This window comes from Oncorhynchus kisutch, linkage group LG18 (genome assembly GCF_002021735.2).
Source record: "Oncorhynchus kisutch isolate 150728-3 linkage group LG18, Okis_V2, whole genome shotgun sequence".
Classification (NCBI taxonomy): Eukaryota; Metazoa; Chordata; class Actinopteri; order Salmoniformes; family Salmonidae; genus Oncorhynchus; species Oncorhynchus kisutch.
The window spans coordinates 28,077,104-28,102,095 of record NC_034191.2 but is presented as its reverse complement, the minus strand read 5'-3'; the positions used below and the strand labels follow the sequence as shown (position 1 = coordinate 28,102,095).

The 24,992-nt window shown below is 44.8% G+C and overlaps 2 protein-coding genes across 3 annotated transcripts; both read right to left on the bottom strand.

Annotated features, from left to right (window-relative positions):
- Positions 1-792: 792 nt before the first annotated feature.
- Positions 793-5,683, bottom strand: serpinf2b (serpin peptidase inhibitor, clade F (alpha-2 antiplasmin, pigment epithelium derived factor), member 2b). The gene is made up of 9 exons (XM_031795712.1): positions 5,414-5,683; positions 4,485-4,558; positions 4,320-4,394; positions 3,921-4,227; positions 3,362-3,505; positions 2,442-2,630; positions 2,176-2,318; positions 1,778-1,982; positions 793-1,556 (listed from the first exon to the last, which is right to left on the bottom strand). The coding sequence occupies exons 2-9, from the start codon at positions 4,545-4,547 to the stop codon at positions 1,183-1,185; spliced, it is 1,500 nt and encodes a 499-aa protein (XP_031651572.1). The 5' UTR covers positions 4,548-4,558; positions 5,414-5,683; the 3' UTR covers positions 793-1,182.
- Positions 5,684-6,122: 439 nt separating this feature from the next.
- On the bottom strand, positions 6,123-24,720 carry wdr81 (WD repeat domain 81). Of its 2 annotated transcripts, none has more exons than XM_020508082.2 (12): positions 24,608-24,720; positions 20,654-21,177; positions 16,879-20,447; positions 13,776-13,883; positions 13,262-13,464; positions 12,834-13,015; positions 11,357-11,522; positions 11,016-11,181; positions 10,020-10,874; positions 9,689-9,834; positions 9,182-9,364; positions 6,123-8,163 (listed from the first exon to the last, which is right to left on the bottom strand). In XM_020508082.2, exons 2-12 carry the CDS (start codon positions 21,004-21,006, stop codon positions 7,837-7,839), a joined length of 6,258 nt encoding a protein of 2,085 aa, XP_020363671.1. In that variant the 5' UTR covers positions 21,007-21,177; positions 24,608-24,720; the 3' UTR covers positions 6,123-7,836. The 2 variants fall into 2 exon arrangements, with proteins under 2 accessions (XP_020363671.1, XP_020363672.1); XM_020508083.2 differs by having other exon boundaries at positions 24,517-24,646.
- Positions 24,721-24,992: the final 272 nt, after the last annotated feature.

The window sequence follows — 24,992 nt, the reverse complement described above, 5'->3', positions numbered from 1 at the left end:
CACATTTCTGCTTCTTTTGAAGCCAATTCTTACATGTCATTACAGCAAATGCCATAACTATTTGGACAAGATTCAATTTTTTGTGCTTAGTCATTGCCCTTATAACATTAAAACATATGGAGTGTACCATACGGGTCATTCTCAAGATTAAACTTTATCTTAGTAGTAGCTCATTGAGATTGCGAGAGGCACAACAGAACATGCAGAAGATAGCCTACTGTTTTAGAGCGAACTAGCTCTATAGACAAACCATATGAGATATATGAGGTAATTGTATCTGTCCGGTGCAATACTTTATTCCAGTCAGTGTTTTATTAGTTACAAATTATACATATTTTTTCCCACCACATAAGACCCATAGGATCCAGGATCACTGACGAACCCTGAGCTGATCTCAAAGGATCTTATATCGCCACCTTGTGGGTTTTCTGATTAGCTGCAGTTCAGTGATCATTAGGTCATTTGTTTGCGTACCTGGATTTGTGTGGCATGATTTGAATTCTGAAAATACCAGAATTTAACAGTAAATATAAGGGAATAAGCACTTTGTAATGTTTGTGAGGATTATTGTGTATGTCTCTAGTCTACAACCACTGGCTGAGTGCTTGACCTATGTTTGGACAGAATAAGCTGGTCATGAAATGATCATTTGTTCATATCCATTTGTTGGTTTCTTCTAATTTAGACGTACAAAATCACTACAGAGTTGACCTAAATCATTGATAAACATGTTCTATCACTCATAAATTATGAAAAATGTATGAATCAGGGCAAAAATGTCCAAAACTCACATAGGATTTTGACATGTTTAATGTCTTATCATGTAGCCTAATACACAATATTGCATTTTCATGATACATTTAATCCAAAACATCAGATAGAAATACTAGTATTTTTAATCAGCAGTAAACTTCATTAGAGAATGTGGGGCACCTCAGTGTGTTGTGTATTTAAAATTAAAATAAAGAAAAAAGAAAAAAGTATTTGTATTTAAAAAAAAAGAAAGTTTCACATTTAGAAAAATGGTTCCATTTCAATCCAGCTGACCATTTGGATAACTTGGGCTGTTGTCATACATCTGAGTTGCTCATCTGGATTTGCTTCCTCTCTGACAGACAGCAGTACAGTTCAAGGTCAATAGATAAGACCATTACCTCTCCCCTCATTGAATGAGGTTTCGGCTTACTTGGGTGGCCCACCAAAAGAGTGACTATAATGCTTGTCATTCCTGTCATTCTTGTCATCAATGGGGTAGTGTACTTTATCTAGGTTGGCAGACCCTCCACTACTCTGCATAGCAGGAGCTCCAGGGTTAGGGTTGGTGATGACGCCCAGGAAGACTGGTGCTTGTGTCTTATCGTCCATGAGGGCAAAGAAGAATGGCTGGTTGAGGCTAAAAGAGGGGTTGGACCGTGAGATGACCAGGCTGGTAGCTGCAGCAGCCTCTGCTCCCTCCTCAGTGATCTCCATACTGGACTTGTGCTGCACACTGGACACCAGCAGAGGGCCCTCAGCTATGGCAGCCAGGTTGGGACTAGCAAACAATTCCCCCATACCTGAGAATAGAACAAATCACACACTTAAGTATATGAGAAAGAGTGGCAGTTCTAAAGTTTTCAACAGTTTTGTTGAAGAATAAGATGGACAATTGTTTAAAAAAATCTTTATCTCACCTTTCCTTGTGCTTCAAGCCTTATTATCTACAGTATGAATGTTTTCACTAGTATACCTACCTCACATATTCATCTAGTCTGCTTATGGATCCTCTACTACTTACCAATGTTGGTCAGAGCCTCCTGCAGGTCCTGGCTGTAGTCCAGTTTAAATTTGGGCAGCTTGACCTGCATGGGTCTCTCTCTGGGCAGGCGGTTGTACAGGTCAGAGATGTTGAGCTTTGCTGTGAGTGCTGACACGTTCACCTGGCCATTCATGGGCATCACTATCAGCAGGCTCATCTGATTCTTGAAGGGGAAGCGAGCCACCTGCACAGGAAGACGGGGACAATTATGAAGTGAGGTAATATAGTGTGCAACAATTTTGTGACTCAGGAAAATAGGAGGGTGAATAGAGAAATTCCAGGAGAGAAAAGGACAAAAGGAAGACAATATGTCATAAAAAAGTATGAAAAACATAAATGGTCAAGCAGGAGGGGACAAGAGGGAGTGAGAGTCTTACCTGAGCCTCCAGATCATTATCAATGAGCAGACTCAAGGGGTATTTGGGCCCCATCATCATGTCAACATTGACCATGTGCTTGTCGTCAACGTAGAAGACATCTTTGGAGGTAAATCGTGGGTCGAAGCGAGCCTTCCATTCTCCTGTTTAGGACAAATGGGTGATTATGGAGATAATATTAGAAAAAAGCATTTAAGGAAAGACATACTGATAATGCCAAACATTAAATATAATTGTGAATTGAGTATATAGATACTATGACAAACCTTTGAAGTGAACAGCATTGATGAGCATGAGAAGCAGATTGGGTGGCAGACTGGTCAGGAAGTCAGTCACTTTTCCATTAGTGGCCCTCTCTACCCACTCGTTGACCTCAGCCAGCCCTTCCAAGGTCACTGGCTCTGATTCATATACATCCTGAGACTGATGAACAAACTCTGGTTTGGGCTCAAACCCTGAAATAGACATCAAAAGACTCTTTCAATAATGTTATTGTGAAGTCATAAAGTCAGTAACACATCAGTACTTTCTTATATCTGGCCATTTGAAGTACTGTTTCATTCAATGTCACTTGTTTGAACTTCTGTACACTCAAGCCTAATATGTGTCTATTGTCTTTATCTTCCTTCCATTTCCAGGTCCGTTTCCTTTATGTTCCATTAACTTCCTAACCCTCTTACTCAAGTAAGCAGTGAAGTGTTGGGGTCAATTCCATTTCTACCCCTTATCGGCAGTCAAATTACCAAATCGCACTCTGGTGGCCTCATGGGTGGAATGTTACTCATATTTGTTATAATTTCATAATCAATGACATTATTTTGTCGAAAACATTGAAAATCCAGTGTTTCCATGTGATTTTGTTATACTTCACTCTTCTGTGATGTATATGAAGTGTAATATTGGGACGCAAACTCAAAATGACATTTCAACTCCATATCTGACATGGTACAGGTGTCGTCTTCTTTATTAAGCTCCTAATCATGTGTAAGGTGGATACTTTGGTTTCAAAGTAGATTTGTTTAAGATCCTGATACAGCCCACTGCAGTTATTAAGAAATAAACAAAATTCTAATTCCAAATGTTCCTCTATGAAAAGCATTTAAGAGAATTGTAATTTCAGTGTACTTGCTGAATTGACTGAAATTGAAATGGAATTGACCCCAACCCTGAAGCAGTGAACACTGACCTGGTTGCAGGTAGAGGCGTGTAGCCACTTGCAGGTCGCTCTTGCGGAGGCGTTCCAGGAAGTTGTGTAGAGACATGTGGTAGCAGGGCAGAGTGTCACCATGGAGATGGTGCATCAACAGTTCCTCTGTCTCATTCATGGCTCCTGAGAGGCATACATAGATAGACATGACGATGATGCAACATGCTGCAGCTTATTGATTGTGTTATTGATTATTGGACTGCAACGTTGAGTGAGCTAGCACACAAGCATTTAGCTGCACCTTTTACTCCTGCTCTAAACTGTACACGTGACGAATCCAATTTTATTTGAGCTCTCAACATTTACAGCAAACAAGTACCTAACAGGTTATGTTGAGTCTAATTGTCCTCTGGTCTAAAGTAGCATACTATATAGGGAATAGAGTACCATTTGGGACAGAGCAAAATAGGTTGTGATGCTGGTACTGTAAACCATGCCAAGTACAGTTGATACTGAAAGAGCATAGATGCACAACATCTACATTTCTAAAAAGTTTTAATCACTCCTACAAAAACACCAAAAACAGAACATGTTATACCCAGAGCCAGCTGGGAGAGTGCCAGGGATATGCTGAGGGGGGATATGATGACATTGGGCTGCTCAGGTCCTGTCTTCATCTGGCCCAAGAGCTTCATGCCCAGCCTCTGGATGGCACCAGCTAAGGCCTGCCTGGATTTTGGCCTGCGGGCCTGGGCCCTACAACCCCCATCCTGCTGCTGATTATCCTCCTCAGACGAGCTCCCACCTGGGGCACTGGTCGTCACGAGGGGAGGTGGGGTGCACGTATATGAGGTGGGACTTGTGTTTGGAGGCTCCTGTGTACTAGGGGCTGAAGTCCCTGATTCCTGGAAGAGTGGATTGTGTTGGGTTAAGAGAATGTAGAGTGAAAAGGCACATGGAGGGTATGCAAGCTGTGTATTCTGCTTTGGCAACAGACCTCTTTAGGGTGGCTGGGCATCAACGGGATGAGAGGGACCAGAGGGATTGGAGCATCATTTGACACTTCTCCATTCTGCTTGAAGGGAAAAACAGGGATATGAGAATGTTGCACATCTTTCAGAAAAAGCACGATTGATGTTGATGATTAGTTTCAGTGCTTTACAGTTAGTCCTTGTCTGCAGACACAGAACAACAGGAGTGATAGTAGACGAAGGTCCATGTCCATGAACAGCCAGCCTGAAACAACAGAGGGTAACAAGCTATTACCCAATAAGGCTGGCCTATTCAATTCCTGTCAATGGAATGAATCACAGTTGAAGGACGACAGCAACCTGACATTTAGGATAGATAATAGTCTTTCGCAATGACAAACAAAAAACTGTTGTATCAACTTCTTTAGTATGGTACAGCAGTGTATCTCCTTTTAAAATAGACAACATTACAAAACAGACTATTCCCTTGAAGAAAACATGTATTTACTAAGGTATATCATACAAAACATTCACACCTGTAGTTAAACATTAAAAAAATAATTTGTGATGCACATTTAATTTAGAAGTACATAATCCCATCTCTCCCTCTCTATATGGCACCTGGATTCTTAATTTAAAGAGACCACCTGAAAGATGGTGACTCAGTACAAACAGTAACATTTTGGGCTCTCTTGTTCTGGTAAAGATGGTTAGCAAGACCAGCAGCTGGTAAATCTGGTTAGTTGAGAACACCAGCTAGCTGCGTATCTACATAATGGCAAGCCTTGCCACAAATACACATTAAGGGGATTTACTTTAATACTTTATGACCAAGTACATGAACTACTAGCTATTTCTTCATTACAGACCAAAAACAGGGAAACAAAATGTTAACTGTTGGCAATTGAACGGAAAATTAGGTGATATTTGGTTTAGATGAACACACAATCAAGGGGCAACCTCAAGTGTTACTCTATTACTATAACTATCTCTTACTATTAGGCCTACTACTATTACACTGAGGCAAAGGTTTAGCTGAAACATTATGACTTGAATAAATGAAAGTGTAAGTCAGTTAAATCATAAGCCATAACATAAATTTCCAAATGTTTGATCTTACCTTGACAAAATGAAGATGGGACACCTGCTATCCTGTCTAAAAAGAGAGAGCGACATACACACTAAATGTGCAATGGCAGAATTCTCATTTGCAAAATACTGCCAGTTGCTCAGCAGGCTGTTAAATTTCAACTTTCATTGATCTGTGCTTCATATATGTCACTACTTGTTTGTAAATGTAAATATTGAGACCGATTCAGGGGTCAAACAGTGAGCCTGACAGAGCCGGACACTTTGAGAATCAAAGCATACTGGCAAATCTGCAGGCTGAAACACTAGGACTAGGTGTGAAGCAACACGTGATATGGTTTGATTACATTAGTGAGTTGTCATTGTTTGTGTGGGACAATAAATAAAAGCAGATAAAAAGTAATGTGGATGGAATCGCTGATTCCCAATTTACAATTGTACGTACAAGAAGTAGCCATCTGGGTATGGAGCAACTCCAAACCTGATCAAATCTGAATGTTGCTACACTGCATAAGACAAATCTTTTTACCACTCAACATAAACAGTAGGTGTTATCAGATCACATGACTGCAGCTGAGCTGACAGGCATTTTTCTACAAAAATCAAGAGGGGACTTTGTCCAATAAAAACCAAGAATATTGCTCACTCGGAGTCACTTGAAACAGAGAGAATAATGAAAGAGTAAGATTTGGTGAAAACCGACATTGAACAGACATTTTTGATTTAACCTGAAACAAGCACATTGTGTAGGTAATATTTTATTAAACCTGTTAAATAAAATATGAGCTTTGTGTACTTCTCATCAAAATGTTGTAATGGACATCAGTTTGACCTTTTTCTGAATGTCAAGGTGGTACTTGATTCCTTTTGAAAACAAAGTACATGTTTTATTATTAGAATAGAAAAGTCACAGGAAACATAAAATAAATCTGAGTGAGCGAGCCTCGTGGGAACATGGTGACACTTGTGGCCTGTTAAACAAATGGATGAGTCAAGGTTGACCTTTCTCTCCTAAAATCAACCATACGACTGTGTTGAGGTCAAGGATGGTAATGCACGTCATAAAAGTGAAGAGCAGCATAGACACCCTTGTGAGCAGAGTAGACTGTCTTGAAGGTTGACCAAGAACTAGAGTGAAAACATTGGCAACAGGATAACAAGGTACATACAAAATTCGGTCAGATAACAAATGCCTCCGCCTAAGTACTGAAAATACATCAGGAGTTAGTTTCCATCAAATTAATATACAGATTTTTTTTTTTTATGGCTTTTTCTTGCCATTCTTTTCTTACACTGTCAATTTGTGATTACATACAGGGCATACTTATTACATTATAAAAGTAAATTGTGTCTTGGCTACGCTCATTAGTCTATGTTATGGACAAGAGTCCAAACACATTGCTTGCTTAATGTCTGAGTTGGTTTCATCATGATACATTACATCAAATCAACATTCTTTATTAGGCCTATATCACACAAACTGATTATTTCTATCAACAGTTTAATCTTTCGGCAAACATGGTTTAGGGTTTTTCAAAAGAAATAACACTAATATTAAACCACTGATTCTTTGCAAAATAATAATCTTAAAATGTGATCTGAGAATAGCTTGATAATGGAGCTCCTTATTGTGCAGTAGGATTTGACCATGTGACCTTGGCACACAGCAATAACAGGTTGAAGAATCACATTGTGACCGCCGTCCCGCTCGTCAAGCCTTAAGTTGGAGAAGATGCACAATCAAATGAAAAGGTCTTGTGTAGGTTTACATTTTTTTTCTAAATTAAATAAAAGGTGAGAGAAAGCATTACTTCTTTAGAAAGACATGGCAAACAGACTTACATTTTTATTCATTTTATCTACGAATACTGCATAGTTATTCAGTGCATCAGGTGCGATCTAATGTCAGGGAGAGAATGATGGTATGTTTGGGTGTGTGAAATGTCAGTCTTTTTGGTTGGTAGGTATGCATCTATTTGGAAAGGGCAAACACTACATCAGAGTCATTTTAGGCTCCACCTTCCTGAGCAGTTCCTCAGATCCATTCTTTTGAACAGAATATTGACCTAGTCACAGATAAGAATCTTCTTCATAATATAAGATCTATAGATGGTCATAATCAAGTGTTTCGTTGCCCCGTACAGTAGATCTATCCATGACAGTGACATAACACTTCATCTTTATTTTGGTCGTTGACTACAGCAGAGAAGACAAGCAAAGTGCTCTCAGTTAGAGGCTCATAACTACTGTCTTGGTGCTCCTCTCTCCCTCACCCTTGTAAAAGGACGTTTGGAGGACCCCACCACTTGCCTCAGTGGGTCTAGCCTCGATCCCACACAGGGAGGAGCTGAGAGGCTCAGGATACAGGCAAAAGGCTTTAGGAATAGGACAACTTCAGCAAAAGTCAACAGCAGAATCTATAGCTAGCTGAGCCAGTGCGTTATGTATTAGCCCCTAAGCAAGCAGCCTGATGGCCCCGTTCTCTGAACCCAGCAGCAGGAGCCTCTTGGTGGGCAGCATAGCCAGGCTGGTGAGGGTCCCACGGAAGTTCTCTGAGCTAAGCTTGGTGCTGCTGGCCGGGCTGGCAGAGATGTTCATCATGGAGTACACCCCTATCTTGTTGGCCAAGGTACCCGCCACGATCTCTGCCCCGTACAGGTCGAAGGCATGGACCGGGTCAGAGGGACACTTGTACTGGTGGAGGGGCTTGTGCTCAAGATCCTTCCACACGGTCAGAGTGTGGTCAGTGGACGAACTGACGATCAGATTTCCCCCAGCAGCCTGCAAAATACACAGGTCCATAGTCAGATACCACAGCCAGAGACAACAGCAACAGGGCATCGTGTGTGTTTACACAAACACCAAGCCACGCTCACACCCACACTTACATAACTAGAAGACAAAGAGCACTTGTGTCCTAATATTCTTTGCCAGGACATTTCTATCATCAGTGCTATTGAGGTGTGTTAGATTGAAGAGTTTCCCCGCCAAAAGGTGCACCTCAAATATGGGAGTACTGAGAGTAATACATAAATATTACAGCAATGAGGAGTATGGGTCAGCTCTGGATGGACCAGTGAGACTCAGTATAGAATTTTTAATGAGTAACTCCTGTCCATATTTACCTGAACTTGAGCCTCTAAAGCAAGAGAATCCTTGACCCCACCAATCAGGGCTAAATCAAGTTTGCTCAGCTCTAGTGCTTTGTTGACTGCTTCTGAACAAACCCTCTGGGTACAACTGTCACTTGACTCATGTTAAAATTTCACCACCCCCGCCAATATGCAACAGCAGAATAAAAGAGTAAGCTGCAACTCTGCCTCTTGTTTATATCAGCTGACTGACCACTGAACATTTCATAGCCCTACATACTCCCTGAGGAGCATGTGAAGGACTGACTGGCCAGAGATAGTGCCTGCGTCTGAAATGGCATCCTATTCCCTGTGTAGTGCACTACTGTTGACCAGGGCCCAAAGGGAGAGAATAGTGCCATTTGGGACGCAGCCAGCATGTCTAGCAGGAGAAACATGTTGATGGGAAAAGGCCCATTACGTACCAAAGCCCCGCAGGCCAAATAACTGACTGTGGGAGCAGTCAGTGGTAGGAGACAAGGTCCACTTTATATCTCTCAATATTCTTTGTTTATGCCGCTGGTGAAATCAAATAGCTAACCGCAGTAAAAAATAATCACTATTCAACGGGAACATGAATGTGTATTTATTTGGAACCATTGCTCTACCCATAGTCACTGTGAAATTACCAATACACACAGACTGAACACACACACACCTACACCCACCTTAATCTGCAGGATGTCCCCCTCGTGAGCGGGCCAGCCTCTCAGCACCAGGCCTGTGCGTGCGTCTAGCAGCACAATGAAGCCAGAGGAGAAGCCTGCAGCCACGGTGCGCCCTCCAGGGCTTACGGCCAGGTAGCGGATCAGACCGGCACTCACGTTGTTGTACGCCAGCCGGAACTCATGCTGTCCAAAGGGAGCACACAGGGAAAGCCATAGACAATATAAGAATAAGTGTATAAATAAGAGTGCTCTATATTTATGGGAAGAGCATTGTCTTTGGCAGGCCAAGAATAGGCAAAGAAGCAGCAATAGGCAAAAGCTATTATATTCCATTACACTGATCAATAACATGGATAGAAAGAAAATCATGGATCCATCCCAAATGGCACTCTATCCCCTAGATCGTGCACTACTTTGACCAGACCAGGAGATAACATAAAAAGGATGGAGACTAAACAGGGAAGAAGTGAGCAGGGTGGTTATTCTCCAGCTGAGTTTGGTAGGTACCTGCAGGCCTGGTTTGCGTGGGTCGATGAAGCGGAGGACAGAGTCTGCACTGCCAAACACCACACTACAGTGAGGAGCAGGCATGGTGGTCACTGCTGTGATGGGGTTCTTTCCATCCAGGGCCTCATAGGAGCGGATCTGTTTACCTGGACACACACAGAGAGGGCTTTATTTCCCAATACTGTATGTTCAGAAGCTTTCACATTTTACTTACCTAATTTCTTATTAAATATGTAGTGGTTTTAAAATAAAAATCACTCGGTTAAATGGAAAACATTGTACTCCAACAGAACTTAAGAGATTCAACTCAACAGGTCTCCTCCCCACTGACCTGTGAACTGGTCCCAGAGGTGCACGGTGCCGTCACAGCTGACCACCTCCTGGAGCGCCTCCAGTTGGCCAACATAGAACACAGACTTCTTATGATCTGTGTAGGTCAGCCTTGGCTCCACCTCCCGTGTCCCGTCGCCGTGGTTATAGAGGGGCCACAGCTTCACCGTCTTGTCCTTGCTGCCAGACAGAAAGTAGTCCTCTCCAGCCAGTGGTGCCAAACACTTAGCCGCGCCCGAATGGCCCAGGAAGCTCTGCAGGCGGATCTGGTGGAAGTGGAAGTGGGGATCCTGCTGATTGAGACCGATCTCATACTGCCAGTAGGCCAGCCAGTTTCCCTGCAGGGAACGGCCACTGCGAGGGAGCTCTTGCTTCAGAGCGCTGTCCTCGGGGGTAGGACCCACCATCCAGGAGTAAGAGGAGAAGGAGGGGCCCAGGGATGGAGTGGTGAAAGTGGAGGCAGATGTGATGACAGGCTGAGTATGACTAGGCCGGGGGTTGCCCCAGTTGTCTAACGAGCCCAAGTTGGGGCTCCCACACCCTGGCGCAGAGTCACGGGCCACCTGGATGCGGTTGCCCACCAGATGGCTGCCGAAGGTGCCTGACTCTGGGAGGGTGTCTGAGCCCAGGGGTGTGGAGGAGCTGTAGGGGGCAGGGAAGGGGCTGCGGCCCACATGGCCCCTCCCCAGGTCTGGGACGCCAATGGAGCAGGTGGTTGGGGGCATTTCTACCCTGTCCTTGGACCCTGCTGTGGGGTTGGCATTAGGACTGCCAGGGCTCACCCTGGAGTGGTAGGACTGGGCCAAACTCCAGACCAGCTCGTGGTTGGAGACCAGCTTACGGATTGCTACATCGCCTTGAAGGGCGAAAGGACACAATGCTTTGAGTACCATTAAGGACATATAAGGAATTCAGATTTTAAGATGGATTGTATGTATTTATAAACTGGTTTGTGTGTGTGTCTACCTGTCTGTGTATGTGTGTGTGTGTGTGTCACCTATGAGGCAGTAGAAGGGGATGTAGGAGGCGTATGCCATCTCAGGGTTAAACACGGCCTGCAGTTCCTCCAGAACCCCCAGCTCACATGTCACCTCTGACCCGTCCGGCGTACGCACATCCAACAAGATGTATTCTCCCACCTCCCTGCGGGGGGCGCTCTCCATCTACACCACACAGAGGAGAGGACAGAACAATGGAATGAAATAAGTCTCACCATTTAACATATGCTAAAAGATCAAGCTCACATATCAAAACTAATACATTTGAATGTTCTGGCTTTTAACCAGCCTAACTTCCCTTACTGGAAAACAGGCAAAAATGTTTAAGTGAAGTGTTTACCTGTCCCTGTAGGCACTGCAGCAGGGAGAAGACTGTGAAGAAGCGTTTCAGGGTTTCTACCATGTGTTGCTGCACCATCTCCCTGCCGATGCGCAGACAGATGAGTGCCATTAGGCTGAGGGTCTTCAGACACACAGCCGAACGAGTCTGCACTCCACTGGGGAACCTGAGGACAGAACAGAGTGGCAGATTCAATAAAACAGTTTCATATTGTCTATTTCAACTCAATGTAACACTATGTGAATTTATGTGGGGAAATAATTTTCCGTCTCCAAGGTCCAATGTAACACTGAACAAAAATATAAACATATGAAGTGTTGGTCCCATGTTCCATGAGCTGAAATAAAAGATCAGAATTTTCCACTCACAATAAGCTTATTTTTCTAAAATGTTTTTTTGTTTACATCCCTGTTAGTGAGAATTTCTCTTTTGTCAAGATAATCCATCTACCTGGTGTGGCATATCAAGAAGTTGTCACACAACAATGCCACAGATGTCTCTAAGTTGAGGGAGCATGCAATTGGCATGCTGATTGTAGGAATGTCCACTAGAGCTTTTACCAGATAATTAAATGTTAATTTCTCTACCATAAGCCACCTCCAAAGGACTCAAATGTTAGAGTTTTACCATGGCTTGCATACTCAGACATGTACGACAGTGTGTTCCAGTTCCTGCCAATATCCAGCAACGTCGCACAGCCATTGAAGAGGAGTGGGACAACATTCCACAGGCCACTATCAGCAGCCTGATCAAAGCTATGTGAAGGTGATGTGTTGCACTGCATGAGGCAAATGGTGGTTACACTAGATAGGGCTGTGGATAAAAAAAGTATCTTTCTTTTAAGGTCTCTGTATTCCCAGTCATGTGAAATCCATAGATTAGGGACTAATGAATTCATTTCAATTGAATGATTTCATTATATGAACTGTAACTCAGTAAAATCTTTGACATTTTTGCATTTATATTTTTGTTAAGTGTACATTAATCTTCTGGTATATAAATGGAAACTACAGTAAAAAGTGCCTTTAGAGTCTTGTGAGGTGCATTAAGGTGCATGAGGTTAACCATCCTGGGCTAGGTGAGCCGTTCCATAGGGTTAGTTGTTCAACCTGACCACTAGAAAGACCTCGATCCCTAGAATGTTTTTATGTGCCTTCTAAAAAACGATTGCCAGGTACCAGCAGCGAACTCAGTGCTCCAAGGTAGAGCACATTGCTTAGACCAGTGCAGTTCACAATGCTCTAGCAAGCCGTGAGAATACTTGATACATGATGGTAATAGCGCGTTGTTTTAATTCTTTGGTTTGAAGCCTTCCCCAAACCAGTCATAACCACTCAGAATGAATACCTAAACTTAACCCTGTGACCATGTGGAAATAATGCATAAAACAATAGAGACGTTCATCCAGAATACGTTGAATTCCCAAGGGAAGCTATAAGATCTTGTTGAGTTGTTAGTGTGCGTGCGGTTTACCCACCCCATCCTGGGTGAGGTGAGCAGGTCCAGCAGGGGCAGCAGAACATCCTGGTTGATCTTCATCAGCATGTCCATGAGGGTGGAGTCCGACAGAAACACAATGATCTTCTGGGTCAGAACCACGGCACCCAGCAGACCTGCCTCCTTACGGGTGTTCAGACGACAGGACACAGGGGGAGACACCTGGGGGGAAAACATGCCATACAGGGTTACAACTGTGAGCCAAAATAGAGGAATGACCTCCAGAGTAGTGAGGCTGTGTAGAGCTCTCAGGAAATACTGAAGTCCATTACCATAAAAAACTAAGTATATATAGATTGCGTCTCAAATGTCACCAGCCACTGGTCAAAAATAGTCAGCCAAATAGGAAATAGGGAGCCATTTAGGATGCACCCATAGCGAAGGCAATGAAATAAAAGACAGTATTACCAGGTATCCAATGTAGGGCAGGTACTGGTAGGTGAGTACAGGCTCTCCATAGAGGTGTGCGATGTAGATGAGACAGTCCAGAACTGGTCCTGCTGTCTGGTCTCCAACCACAGGCTTCTTCTCATACACACTGCCCATCCCAACACTCTCCAGGCTGCTCTCCTCCGACACCACCGGAGCCACAAACTGGTGCTTCTCCGGACCTGATTGGTTAGAGGGAAACGAGAGAGTGCATACACTTGAGGGAAAAAAACAGGCATTTCCATCAGTAGGCACTACAGAATGACAATCTCTGATTTAATAATGATATCTTAATTGATAAGGATCTCTGTAGTATACACAATCACATTTATTTTGAAGTGTGAACTGGCTGATTGTGTCATAACTCAACCAGGACAATAGAGTGCTGTGACTTGGTGTTTTCTGTAATATAGTATGTATGACCCGTTACAGCAAACTCCTCAGTATTTTAAAATCCTGTAGTTTCAGTGCCGACTCTTGATCAGTTACTCACCAATGTAGCAGGTGGTGAGCAGCCGGAGCAGATTCCTGGCCACATATCGAGACGTCACTGTTGGTCCAAGCTTTGCAGACAGCCATCTAACGGTCTTGCAGACCGTATCTGTAGAGAGAGATCAGTTAAATACAGTCAACACAATATTGACAATTGATATTCTCATCACCCAGAACCAAATCTCTTGCTAATCGATTTGAGTTCTGGAGGAAAAAGATTTCCAATCTCTCCTAACAAAATTCCCATCGCCTCTGCCAAAGCCCATTCCCAGTGGGGGATGAGATATCAAAACACACTGAGCAACTAAAACTTGAACTCTGCTGCCATGCCTGTTCATGTGGGGTAAAGTTCAGTTCAGCACTCATTTTTCATAGCCTGGGTTTAAGTGTTTGTGAAAACAGTCCACTCCAAACATTGTTTGGCTTAAAAGAATAGAAGGAGCATATTGTTAGCAAAACAATAAGTCTGGAATTCAGGCTACATTTGTCCAGGGCAAAGTCCAGCACTGTAGCATTCAACTTGGTCTTTTCTGAATGTGTATAAAGCATTTCACCCAGTAAACTACTGTAGAGATGTCATGACAAGGCATTGTTTAAGAATGAATGGTGCTGCTGTAACTCTGTTGGTGTTGCTGGTCTGTCTGGGGCATGGGCTCAGGGAGATCGTGGAGGGAGGGTCAAAGGGACTGAAAGTACCAGCCCTGACATCTGGACGGAGCTGAGAAACATGGTGGTGGAACAGACAGTGGAGCTGAGAGGGACAGTGAGAAACAGGTGGAGGAGCTGAAGAGAGAACACAGGTAATCTGTCACCATAGGACGTACACTGAAGGGAGCACTACTGCAAACCAAAGGTGCTTATCATCGGCAGTGTATGATACATCTACTGTAGTCAAGGAGTGACGTGAGAGAACATCAACATAAAACAGTTGCAGATGTTAACAATCTATAGTAGGATGGCCAGAATTCATGACTAAATCAATCCCCCAAAATATAATTCATTCAGGGAAATTGCGTCGCATCAGCTAGGTTGGATTCTGTGCAAGAATTTCGGCTAGTGGCTACCGGACAGACTCACTTTCCCGTTGAACTCATCTTTCTTCTCCAATCAGCAGGGCATAAAAATAAAAAGAAGGAGGTAAGATTGATATTTATTTTTAGGCATTACATGTAGTATTTTCATATTTTAGTTTATGCTTTATGTTCATTTGAAATTCCTGTTCTTTTTAGAAGATTTCACAAAAACAAGCATATCTCTGAAATGTCAACAGAGTGTATAACAAGCGTTATATTTTCAAAGCCTTTTATATTTTATTCAGATTGTGCACTGAACGATCCAGAACATGAAGAATCCTATTTTTCTAGGCAACATATATTTTATAAACATAAAGAAGTGAAACTTCATGGCCAAAGAGCATTTTCACCCACAGATTGGGTTGATATCATATGACTGTTTACTGTCAGTCCGAAAAACCTTTTTTTCCCCCACACACAAACGGCAAAGATTATTTTACTGGAACTCTCGTTAGAAGTTGAAAATGTGAACAATGGAACATTAGGTCTATTTAATATAATTTTAAAAAACAACGGAACATTAGGTCTATTTAATATAATTTTAAAAAACAACTTGAGGTGATACTATAGCAAGACTACTTTTGGGTTGATACTATAGCAAGACTACTTTTGGGGTGATACTATAGCAAGACTACTTTTGGGGTGATACTATAGCAAGACTACTTTTGGGGTGATACTATAGCAAGACTACTTTTGGGGTGATACTATAGCAAGACTACTTTTGGGGTGATACTATAGCAAGACTACTTTTGGGGTGATACTATAGCAAGACTACTTTTGGGGTGATACTATAGCAAGACTACTTTTGGGGTGATACTATAGCAAGACTACTTTTGGGGTGATACTATAGCAAGACTACTTTTGGGGTGATACTATAGCAAGACTTCTTTTGGGGTGATACTATAGCAAGACTTCTTTTGGGGTGATACTATAGCAAGACTTCTTTTGGGGTGATACTATAGCAAGACTTCTTTTGGGGTGATACTATAGCAAGACTACTTTTGGGGTGATACTATAGCAAGACTACTTTTGGGGTCATACTATAGCAAGACTACTTTTGGGGTGATACTATAGCAAGACTACTTTTGGGGTCATACTATAGCAAGACTACTTTTGGGGTCATACTATAGCAAGACTACTTTTGGGGTGATACTATAGCAAGACTACTTTTGGGGTGATACTATAGCAAGACTACTTTTGGGTGATGGTAGAGTAAAAAGATCTGTAGTAACAGTCTAGGCATTCATACATCAGATATTTGCTACAAACATTGAAGGGTAGGGTATATTTCAGACTGCGACAGTGGAATGTCTTTCAAGTGCACTTTGGAGCAAATAGGCCTAATTGCTTCTCAATGTTGAATGCCTTTTTTCTTTGTCATTTTAGCCTTGGATGCCAGAATGACAACCAGTGAGAGCCAGGTATGGGATCTGAAGACAGAATGCAGGTAAAACAAATGTGAATTTAACACCAATTTTACACAAACAATTAACTATTGTTCAATAAATCCCATTCAACATGATTTATTGAACAAACAGGATGAATTGAACAATAGTTACAATTGTTCATGTTGTGTTCTCTCCTGTGTCCGCTGAGCAGGCAGACCCAAGGTGGCATTCTATAGCTCTTTGTCTAACTTGGGAGCAATGCATGTCGGACCCTTCAAGTGAAACCACATTGGTCTACAAAACCGTCATCAAACATTGGCAAGGGCTACAACCAAACCACAGGTAGTGTCTTCAGTGCTTACACACCAACCTACATGTTCACAGCAGTGGAGGCTGCTGAGGGGAGGTTAGCTCATAATAATGGCTGGAAAGGAGCGAATGGAATCAAATACATGGAAACCAGGTGTTTGATACCATTCCACTCAAGCCATTACCACAATTCCATCCTCCCCAATTAAGGTGCCACCAACATCCTGTGGTCCACAGTGGCCAGCAAGACAATGAGTCCAACATCCCTGGCAGGCAGCTCCAGTGTCTAAGAGACACCACACAGTGTGGTTATGGTATGTCAGTAGAATCTCACCTAGAAGGATCTTGTGCTCTTTCTCCTCCGAATCCTCTGAAGAGTCATGCTCATCCTCCACCATGTCTTTCTGTGCATCCTCCAGCTCCATGCCATTGACAAACTCTCCCTCCAGGGTGGCCACTGTCTCCTCTGTGCAGCCAGATAGAGTCAGTTCTAGGCTGGGACCACTGCCCTCCCCTGTCCCCCTCTCCTTCCCCTCCTCAGTCTCCTCCTCCAGCTCCCCTCCCTCCTCTCCCTCACTGGCCTGCTTCAGGTCCTGGCTGCTATCAGCTGACTTCAGGCTGGCTCGGTCCCGAGTGGAGTCGGCGTCTCCGATAGAGACCTCGCTAGTGCTGCTCTTGTCGCTCAGTCTCCCCACGCTCAAAGACTCCTGGTCCTGCTCATTGCCTCCTGCTGCTGAGTTCTGGCTCTGCAGTTTCCCCCCAGTGGCTCCCCCTGCTCCATTGTTGACATAGAAGCCATTCTGGAAGTCCTCCCCCTCTGAGAGGAACACCTGGTCGTTGAGGCTGATACCTGAGGAGTAGTCCACCAGCCCTGGGTCTCCCCCCACTCCTACACCCCCAGCCCCTCCACTGCCCCCTCCCACCTTCCCACTCACAGAGCCTGAGGACGGCCTGCCTTCCTGGTAGTCCTCCTCCTCCTCTCCTAGGTCACATGCCCCCCCCCTCAGGCCTTTGCTGGCCTCCCATTGGGGCTCAGAGCCCGAGCTGCAGCTCTCGAAGCCAGATATGATCTGGAGCACGTGTGGCAGGAGGCTGGACAGGAAGGCCTGCAGACCCAGTCTGACGATCAACTGCAGAACAAAGCAGTCTGTGTAGAGGTAGAAGCGACCTCTGAGACACCGCGGGTTCTCATACACACTGACCAAGGGCTTCAGGAGATACTTGGCTGCGTTTCGAGGCCCGAGTACCCTAGAGATGGGCTCAAACAGGTACCAGGCAGCATACACAGCAGTGGACTCCTCTAGCATGAGCGCCAGCACAAAGGGCAGGAGGATCTCCAACCCCTCAGCTGTGATGACTCCCTGTAACAGTGTCTCCAGCTGCTGCCATAGGTGGAAGACCACATCACGACCTTGAAGGCTGCAGGTGGTCTCCATCTTGGAATGGTAGGAGTAGATGAAATGGTGCAGGGCAGGGAAATATGTGGGGAAAGGCAACGGGGAGAGGATGGGGCTCAGTAACTGACAGGGGTTTGGGGGCGGGAGACCCTCATAAATGGGGTCGTATTTAAAAAGAAGAGGTCGAGGACCATATGGTTTCTCTACTTTGGCTTTGGATGAGTGCTGGCGTAGATGTAGCAGTGTCTCCAGAGCATGATGCAGTGGCAGGGGCACGTCACGCAGGCTGGCCGAACATAGCTTTATCACAGCCTGGAAGCGCTCACTCAGGGGAGTGCCTGGTTTCACACCCCGCAGTTTAGACGAGTAGAAGATCTCGGCTATGAGGACACCAAGAGCCTGCATGTCCCTTTGGTACAGTTCTGCTAGCGAGGGGAGACATTGTGGAGCTCCTGTCCTCTCCTTCCTGGAGTCAGACTGGTGCCAGACTTGTGCATGCAGGCTCTTCACCAGGAAGTTGTTGAGTTTCTCCAGCTCTTCCAGAGGTTGAAGGGGGCTGAAGCCCTCAGGCAGGGTGATCTTCAAGTCCTCTGTGTTGGTGGCACCACTCAAACTCCCCTCTCCATGCTTCTTGTTTATGATGCCGCCTCTCTGTAGCATGGCACTACGTATGCCAGAGCCCAGGGCACTGGTGGCATTACCTGCTGTCCCCTCCCCAGGGAAAGAGCTGGGAGACTGGGACACCACCATGGCTGGGTGCTCTCCTGCAGTCTTCCCCCCAGACCTTGCGGTGCTGATGAGAGGTAGAGGAACAGAGGAGGTAGTGGAGGTGCCAGTAGAGATCCCTCCACTGAGTGAGTCCAGAGCCTCCATACCTTGTTCTAGCTCTTCATCTCGGTCCACCATGGTCCAGCCACTGGACTCACACCCCATGGCCTCTGGGACCATTCCGTCCACCATGGCATCTAGCGGTGGGGTCTGTAGAGGTGGCACGTTGAGAGTTGCGGGGCCCAGGAGAGGGGGTTCAGGTGGCGAGTACTGGTAAGGTGCAAGGCGGGGCGGGTGGGGCTGGTCAAACAGCTGGACCACCCCGTAGCTGGTCAGATGGGTGTGGTTGTCCACCAGGTGCAGGCACACATTCTTGGCCTTGACGGCTTCTTTACCGGACAGCTTGTAGCCGAACGTCAGGTCTATCCAGTAGTGCAGCTGCTGAGACACCTCTCGGCTCTCCAGGAGGCATCTGTGAACCTCAATGAACTCCTCACAGGAGTTACACCACGGGGGAACTTCCAGATCTGGCATGTCAGGGTGGATGGAGCGGAATATAGAGGGATCTGTGTAGAACTCTGGGATACACTCATCCGGGGTCCAGCTCTGGATGCGTTCCATACTGGCTGGGTATTCGTTCGGTTCCCACTGAGACCTGACGTGGCTGCACAGCACTGACTTGGGTGTCTGCCGGGCCCTGTAGACATAGTAGGTGATGTCTGACAGCACATCTGAGATGTGATGGGGCACGTGTAGGTGTTCAGACTGCCCTGAACCACCGGCACCTACAGATCCACCCAGACCCAGGTCTCCTATAATACTGACTGCCCCACCTCCATTAGCCACCGCTGCTGCAAGGGCTTCTTTGGTCATCTCATAGGTAAAGTCCAGCTGTTTGTCTCCTTTATTCAGCCTGAACTTGGACCGCCTGAGGTCACGGAACCTCCCATATGGCACAGTGAAGTCCACCACCCAGGGCAGGACCGGGTGGTAGTTAGGGTCTCCCTCCCTCCGTCCAGCTAACCGGTTCAGCTCCATCAGGTAGCGGAAGTTGCTGACTCTACCATGGACCCAGTCCAGGACCAAGGACTTGAGCTCATCAAAACAATCTCTGCACAGCCTCTTATCACGGTCACTGTACACACCTTGGCCCTGGTCCCTCGCCTTGATGCTTCTTGGCACTTGTCCCTCAGTAACATAGCATTCAGCCTCTCTGTCGTCCCCCAGCACTTCATAATGGGCCAGGGTGACCTTGAGGCGGCTGCAGAGCTGTTCGTCCACTGCTATGTCCTGCAGGGAGAGCTCTCCACAGGACAGCCCTGATGCCTGACAGGCCCGCAACGCGATCAGTAATTGGTAGAGGATGAACAGCACTTTGGCATGGCTGTTGGCCAGCTTGGCTGGGCTGTAGGTGACGATGTCGTGGAGTGAGTACTGGGTGTATGGGAGAACCACGTAGAGCATCTCTGCTGACTCTAGTAGGCACTCAGCAGGGAGGACGTTAGGACACAGTTGGTCTGAGGGGTGCTTAGAGGAGGAGCTGCTTGGGGATAATGGGTTGTCTTTGTCCTTATCTCTGGCAGGGGAGAGGGATGGCGACACGGGGATGGAGACAAATGTTGAGCAGAAGAGCTTCTGCAGCGCTTGGCGCACCGCATCTATGGCTGCTACATGCATCTGCTCTGTAGCCCCTGAATAGGGCTGCACGTGGCTGTGATGAGCATCGCACCACAGATTTCTGTGAAAGGACCAAAACAGATATGAGTACGGTAGAGACTCTCAATCATGTTTTATTAGACATATCCATAAATGTATTACATTTTGAGGGTCACATTTGAGAATTTATTAGGAGTTTAACATTAGAACTTATATTGAAATTCTTAAAATACTGTATAACATTATTTCACAATTAAAGTATTTATGCCATTAAAATTGGGAAAATACCTGAAATTACATTGTGATACACCCTGCATGGTCTTCATGAAAGAATCCTGGGAGACTAGTTGGCAGCCTGGGTCCCTTGTCAGCCTGTAGCTCAGCTTGATCTTCCTTAGGCCCTGGATGCACACTCGGGTCCAGCCAGGAGGCAGCTTCACAAGGGAGCACTGGAGGTAAGTGCGAATCTCTGCTTCACTAGCGCTCTCTGAACGGGCACAACGGATGACCCTCCTCTCCCTTAGGCCCATCACCCAGCGGGTGGGGACCAGGGCCACCAGCTCTTGAGGCCGGGGCCCTGGACCTAGCTGCCGACGGTCCACCCCTAGGTCCTTCTCTACAGCAGACACTAGCCACTCCATGGTGACCTACTCTTCAGACCTGACAGACAGGAGTGACAGACAGGAGAGTCACTGTCCTGCTGTCGTCCCACTCCCTCCTCACTATCAGCACAGAGGATGCCTCTCTCTCACCCTTCCATGGAAGGCGTAAGTGCCGACCTGTAGGAGCAGGGTTGTGACTGACAAGGTTTCCTGTGAAGACATTTGAAACAGAATATAAACAGAATTTTGGTAAGACGGACCTGGTTTTAATGGTTTAAATAAAAATAAATCTGCATATAAAAAAAACACTTCATTATACAGTAAAACGCGTGAGCTTGTCCAGGGGTGGTGCTGCTGACATGAATGATAGCGAAGCTGCTACTGCTTATTATCTATCCTGTTGCCTAGTCACTTGGTCCCTACCCATATGTACATATCTACCTCAATGACCTCGTACCCCTGCACATCGACTCGGTAGTGGTACAGTATAAAGTTAGCGTTACTCATTGTGTATTTATTCCGTGTTATCTTTCTCTCTGCATTGTTGGAAAGGGACCGTAAGCATTTCAATGTTAGTCTACACCAGTTGTTTACAAAGCATGTGACAAATAAAATTTGAGCTGTGAGGTTGTCAACTTCACTCGTTAGGCTAAGCTCTACTCAAGTGACTCTCCTACTGCCTATCTAATGGCTTTAAGGAAATAAATTGATCCAGCCAGCTAATCAACCCAAGTACAGCAAGTGAAAGCTCAGTGGAAAATGAAGGAATATGAAGTGACAGCTGCTAGTTATTATTATACTTCATCTCCCACTGAGCCATTGGATAAGCAGTAGTAGAGTCATGTGAGCAGAGCTTAGCCAAATAAGACGAGAACTGTCTACATGCCATGCATCACTTACTACGGCCATTGAGACTCCCAGCTAGCTAGGACAGGGTCTCCCATTGAGACTAGAGGTCGACCAATTAATCGGAATGGACAATTTATTAGGGCCGATTTCAAGTTTTCCTAACTATTGGAAAGTGGTATTTTTGGATGCCGATTTTTTTAAATTAAAAAACGAGGCAAGTCAGTTATTTTCAATGACGACCTAGGAACGAACGGTGGGTTAACTGTGGTGGGTTAACTGCCTTGTTCAGGGGCAGAACGACAGATTTTTACCTTGTCAGCTCAGGGATTCAATCTTGCAACCTTACGGTTAACTTGTCCAACGCTCTAACCACCTGCCTCACGAGGAGCCTGCCTGTTACGCGAATGCAGTAAGAAGCCAAGGTAAGTTGCTAGCTAGCATTAAACTTATAAAAACAATCAATCATAACCACTAGTTATAACTACACATGGTTGATATTACTAGTTTATCTAGCGTGTCTTGCGTTGCATATAATCGATAGGGTGCGCATTCGCAACAAAGGACTGTCGTTGCTCCAATGTGTACCTAATCATAAACCTCAATGCCTTTCTTAAAATCAATACACAGAAGTATATATTTTTAAACCTGCCTATTTAGCTAAAATAAAGGTTAGCAGGCAATATTAACCGGGTGAAATTGTGTCACTTCTCTTGCGTTCATTGCACGCAGAGTCAGGGTATATGCAACAGTTTGGGCCGCCTGGCTCATTGCAAACTAATTTGCCAGAATTTTACGTAATTATGACATAATATTGAAGTTTGTGCAATGTAACAGCAATATTTAGACTGATGGATGCCACCCGTTAGATGAAATACAGAAGGGTTCCGTATTTCACTGAAAGAATAAACGTTTTGTTTTGGAAATGATAGTTTCCAGATTCGACCCTATTAATGACGAAAGGCTCGTATTTCGGTGTGTTATAATTTAGTCTATGATTTGATAAAGCAGTCTGAGCGATGGTAGGCACCAGCAGGCTCGTAAGCATTCATTCAAACAGCACTTCCGTGAGTTTTGCCAGCATCTCTTCGCAATGCTTCAAACATTGAGCTGTTTATGAATTCAAGCCTATCAACTCCCGAGATTAGGCTGGTGTAACCGATGGGAAATGGCTAGCTAGTTGGCGGGGTGCGCGCTAATAGGGTTTCAAACGTCACTCGCTCTGAGATTTGGAGTAGTTGTTCCCCTTGCTCTGTATGGGTAACGCTGCTTTGAGGGTGGCTGTTGTCGATGCGTTCCTAGTTTGAGCCCAGGTAGCGGCAAGGAGAGGGATGGAAGCTATACTGTTACACTGGCAATACTAAAGTGCCTATAACAACATCCAATAGTCAACGGTATATGAAATACAAATTTTATAGAGAGAAATAGTCCTATAATAACTACAACCTAAAACTTCTTACCTGGGAATATTGAAGACTCATGTTAAAAGGAACCACCAGCTTTCATATGTTCTCATGTTCTGAGCAAGGAACTTAAACTTTAGCTTTCCTACATGGCACATATTGCACTTCTTTCTTCTCCAACACTTTGTTTTTGCATTATTTAAACCAAATTGAATATGTTTCAATATTTATTTGAGGCTATTGGTGTATTACAAATAAATAATAAATCGGGCTGATTAATCTGTATCTGCTTTTTTGGTCGTCCAATAATCGGTATCGGCGTTGAAAAATCATAATCGGTCGACCTCTAATTGAGACTGCTAGCTAGCTAGGACAGGGTCTCCCATTGAGACTGCTAGCTAGCTAGGACAGAGTCTCCCAAACTAGGTCCTGGAGCCCCTCCCTGGGCGCACCTTTGGTTTTTGCCCAAGCACTACACAGCATATTTAAATAACTAACTCATCATCAAGCTTGGATTGTTTCAATCAGCTGTCTAGTATTAGGGAAAAACCCAAAACGTGCACCTAGAGGGGGGCCCCCGAAACGAGTTTCGAGAAACCTTGAGCTAGGACACTGCCAGTGTTGTTTGCCCCGCCTACCGAGCACTGCTTTCCAGTAGTTATTTTAAAGTTAAAATCCTTCTTTGGTGGGGGTTTTCGGCGGTTGGCATTCAACGTTGGTGCATTACGTTACCGCCAACTAATGTACTGGAGTGTGGGCCAGAGACAGCGCTAGCAGCCTCAACGGCAGTTGGCGCTGCATGTAGTAGTAACCAGTCTTGCATAGACATTACTAAACGTGACTGGTACCACAGACAGAAGAGGAAGCGAGACACCACTCGCTGTTTTTTTCTGGTTCAATGAAAGTCAATAAAATAGCTAAGTAGACAAGACTCAGGTGCCATTGCTTTAGTGTCTGTGATACATAGTTTTTTTCCTTGGTAAATGGCCTTAATGAACTACCTTCATGTATCCACCATCTTTGGTATAGTACTAGCAATGTCAGTGTTGTAACTAGCTAGTGAGCTAACTAACTAAAACTATTCCATTGCAGTCTCCGAGTCCTACGAAACTTTATAATAATGCATACACAGAAACTGAAATGCATTCAGCGAGACACTCGCTAGCTAACTTAAAATACAAGACATAAAAGATTGCGAGCAATTTCATTAGCTAACGTTAGCTAGCTGCAAGCTGTCTACCTAACTTAGCTCCCTATTTATTTTGCTAGCTAACTTAGCTTGTATGAGCTCCTCACGTACCTGTGACAGTAACTTATACAACGTCTGGTTCCATACTGAGTCCGAAATAAATTCGTATGTTCTATTTGAGTGGATGCACAAGTGTACTCACTCTTTCAGAAGCAACTTCGGTTAATTGGGTAACAGGAAAGAAGTAGCCAGCCGAGGATGTTTTGAATCCGATAACTCACATGACCCCCTTCCCTATTCCGTGCGCGCTCATGTGATTCCTTCTTCTTCTTCGATACGGTTTAACGGCAGTTGGCATCCAGTAAAACGTTGCATTACCACCACCTACTACACTGGAGTATAACTCCCCTATACTTTACTTGAAAATAAATAAATACCCTACCATCTAACACTACACTCACAAAAAAACATACGCCACTATTTAAATAGCCTGAAAGGATGGGACACCACCACTTAACACACCTTTAGCTCTTCTGACGTCAAGTCTCGCACACCCAAATAACTCTGCAGCTGCCACCACAACCTAC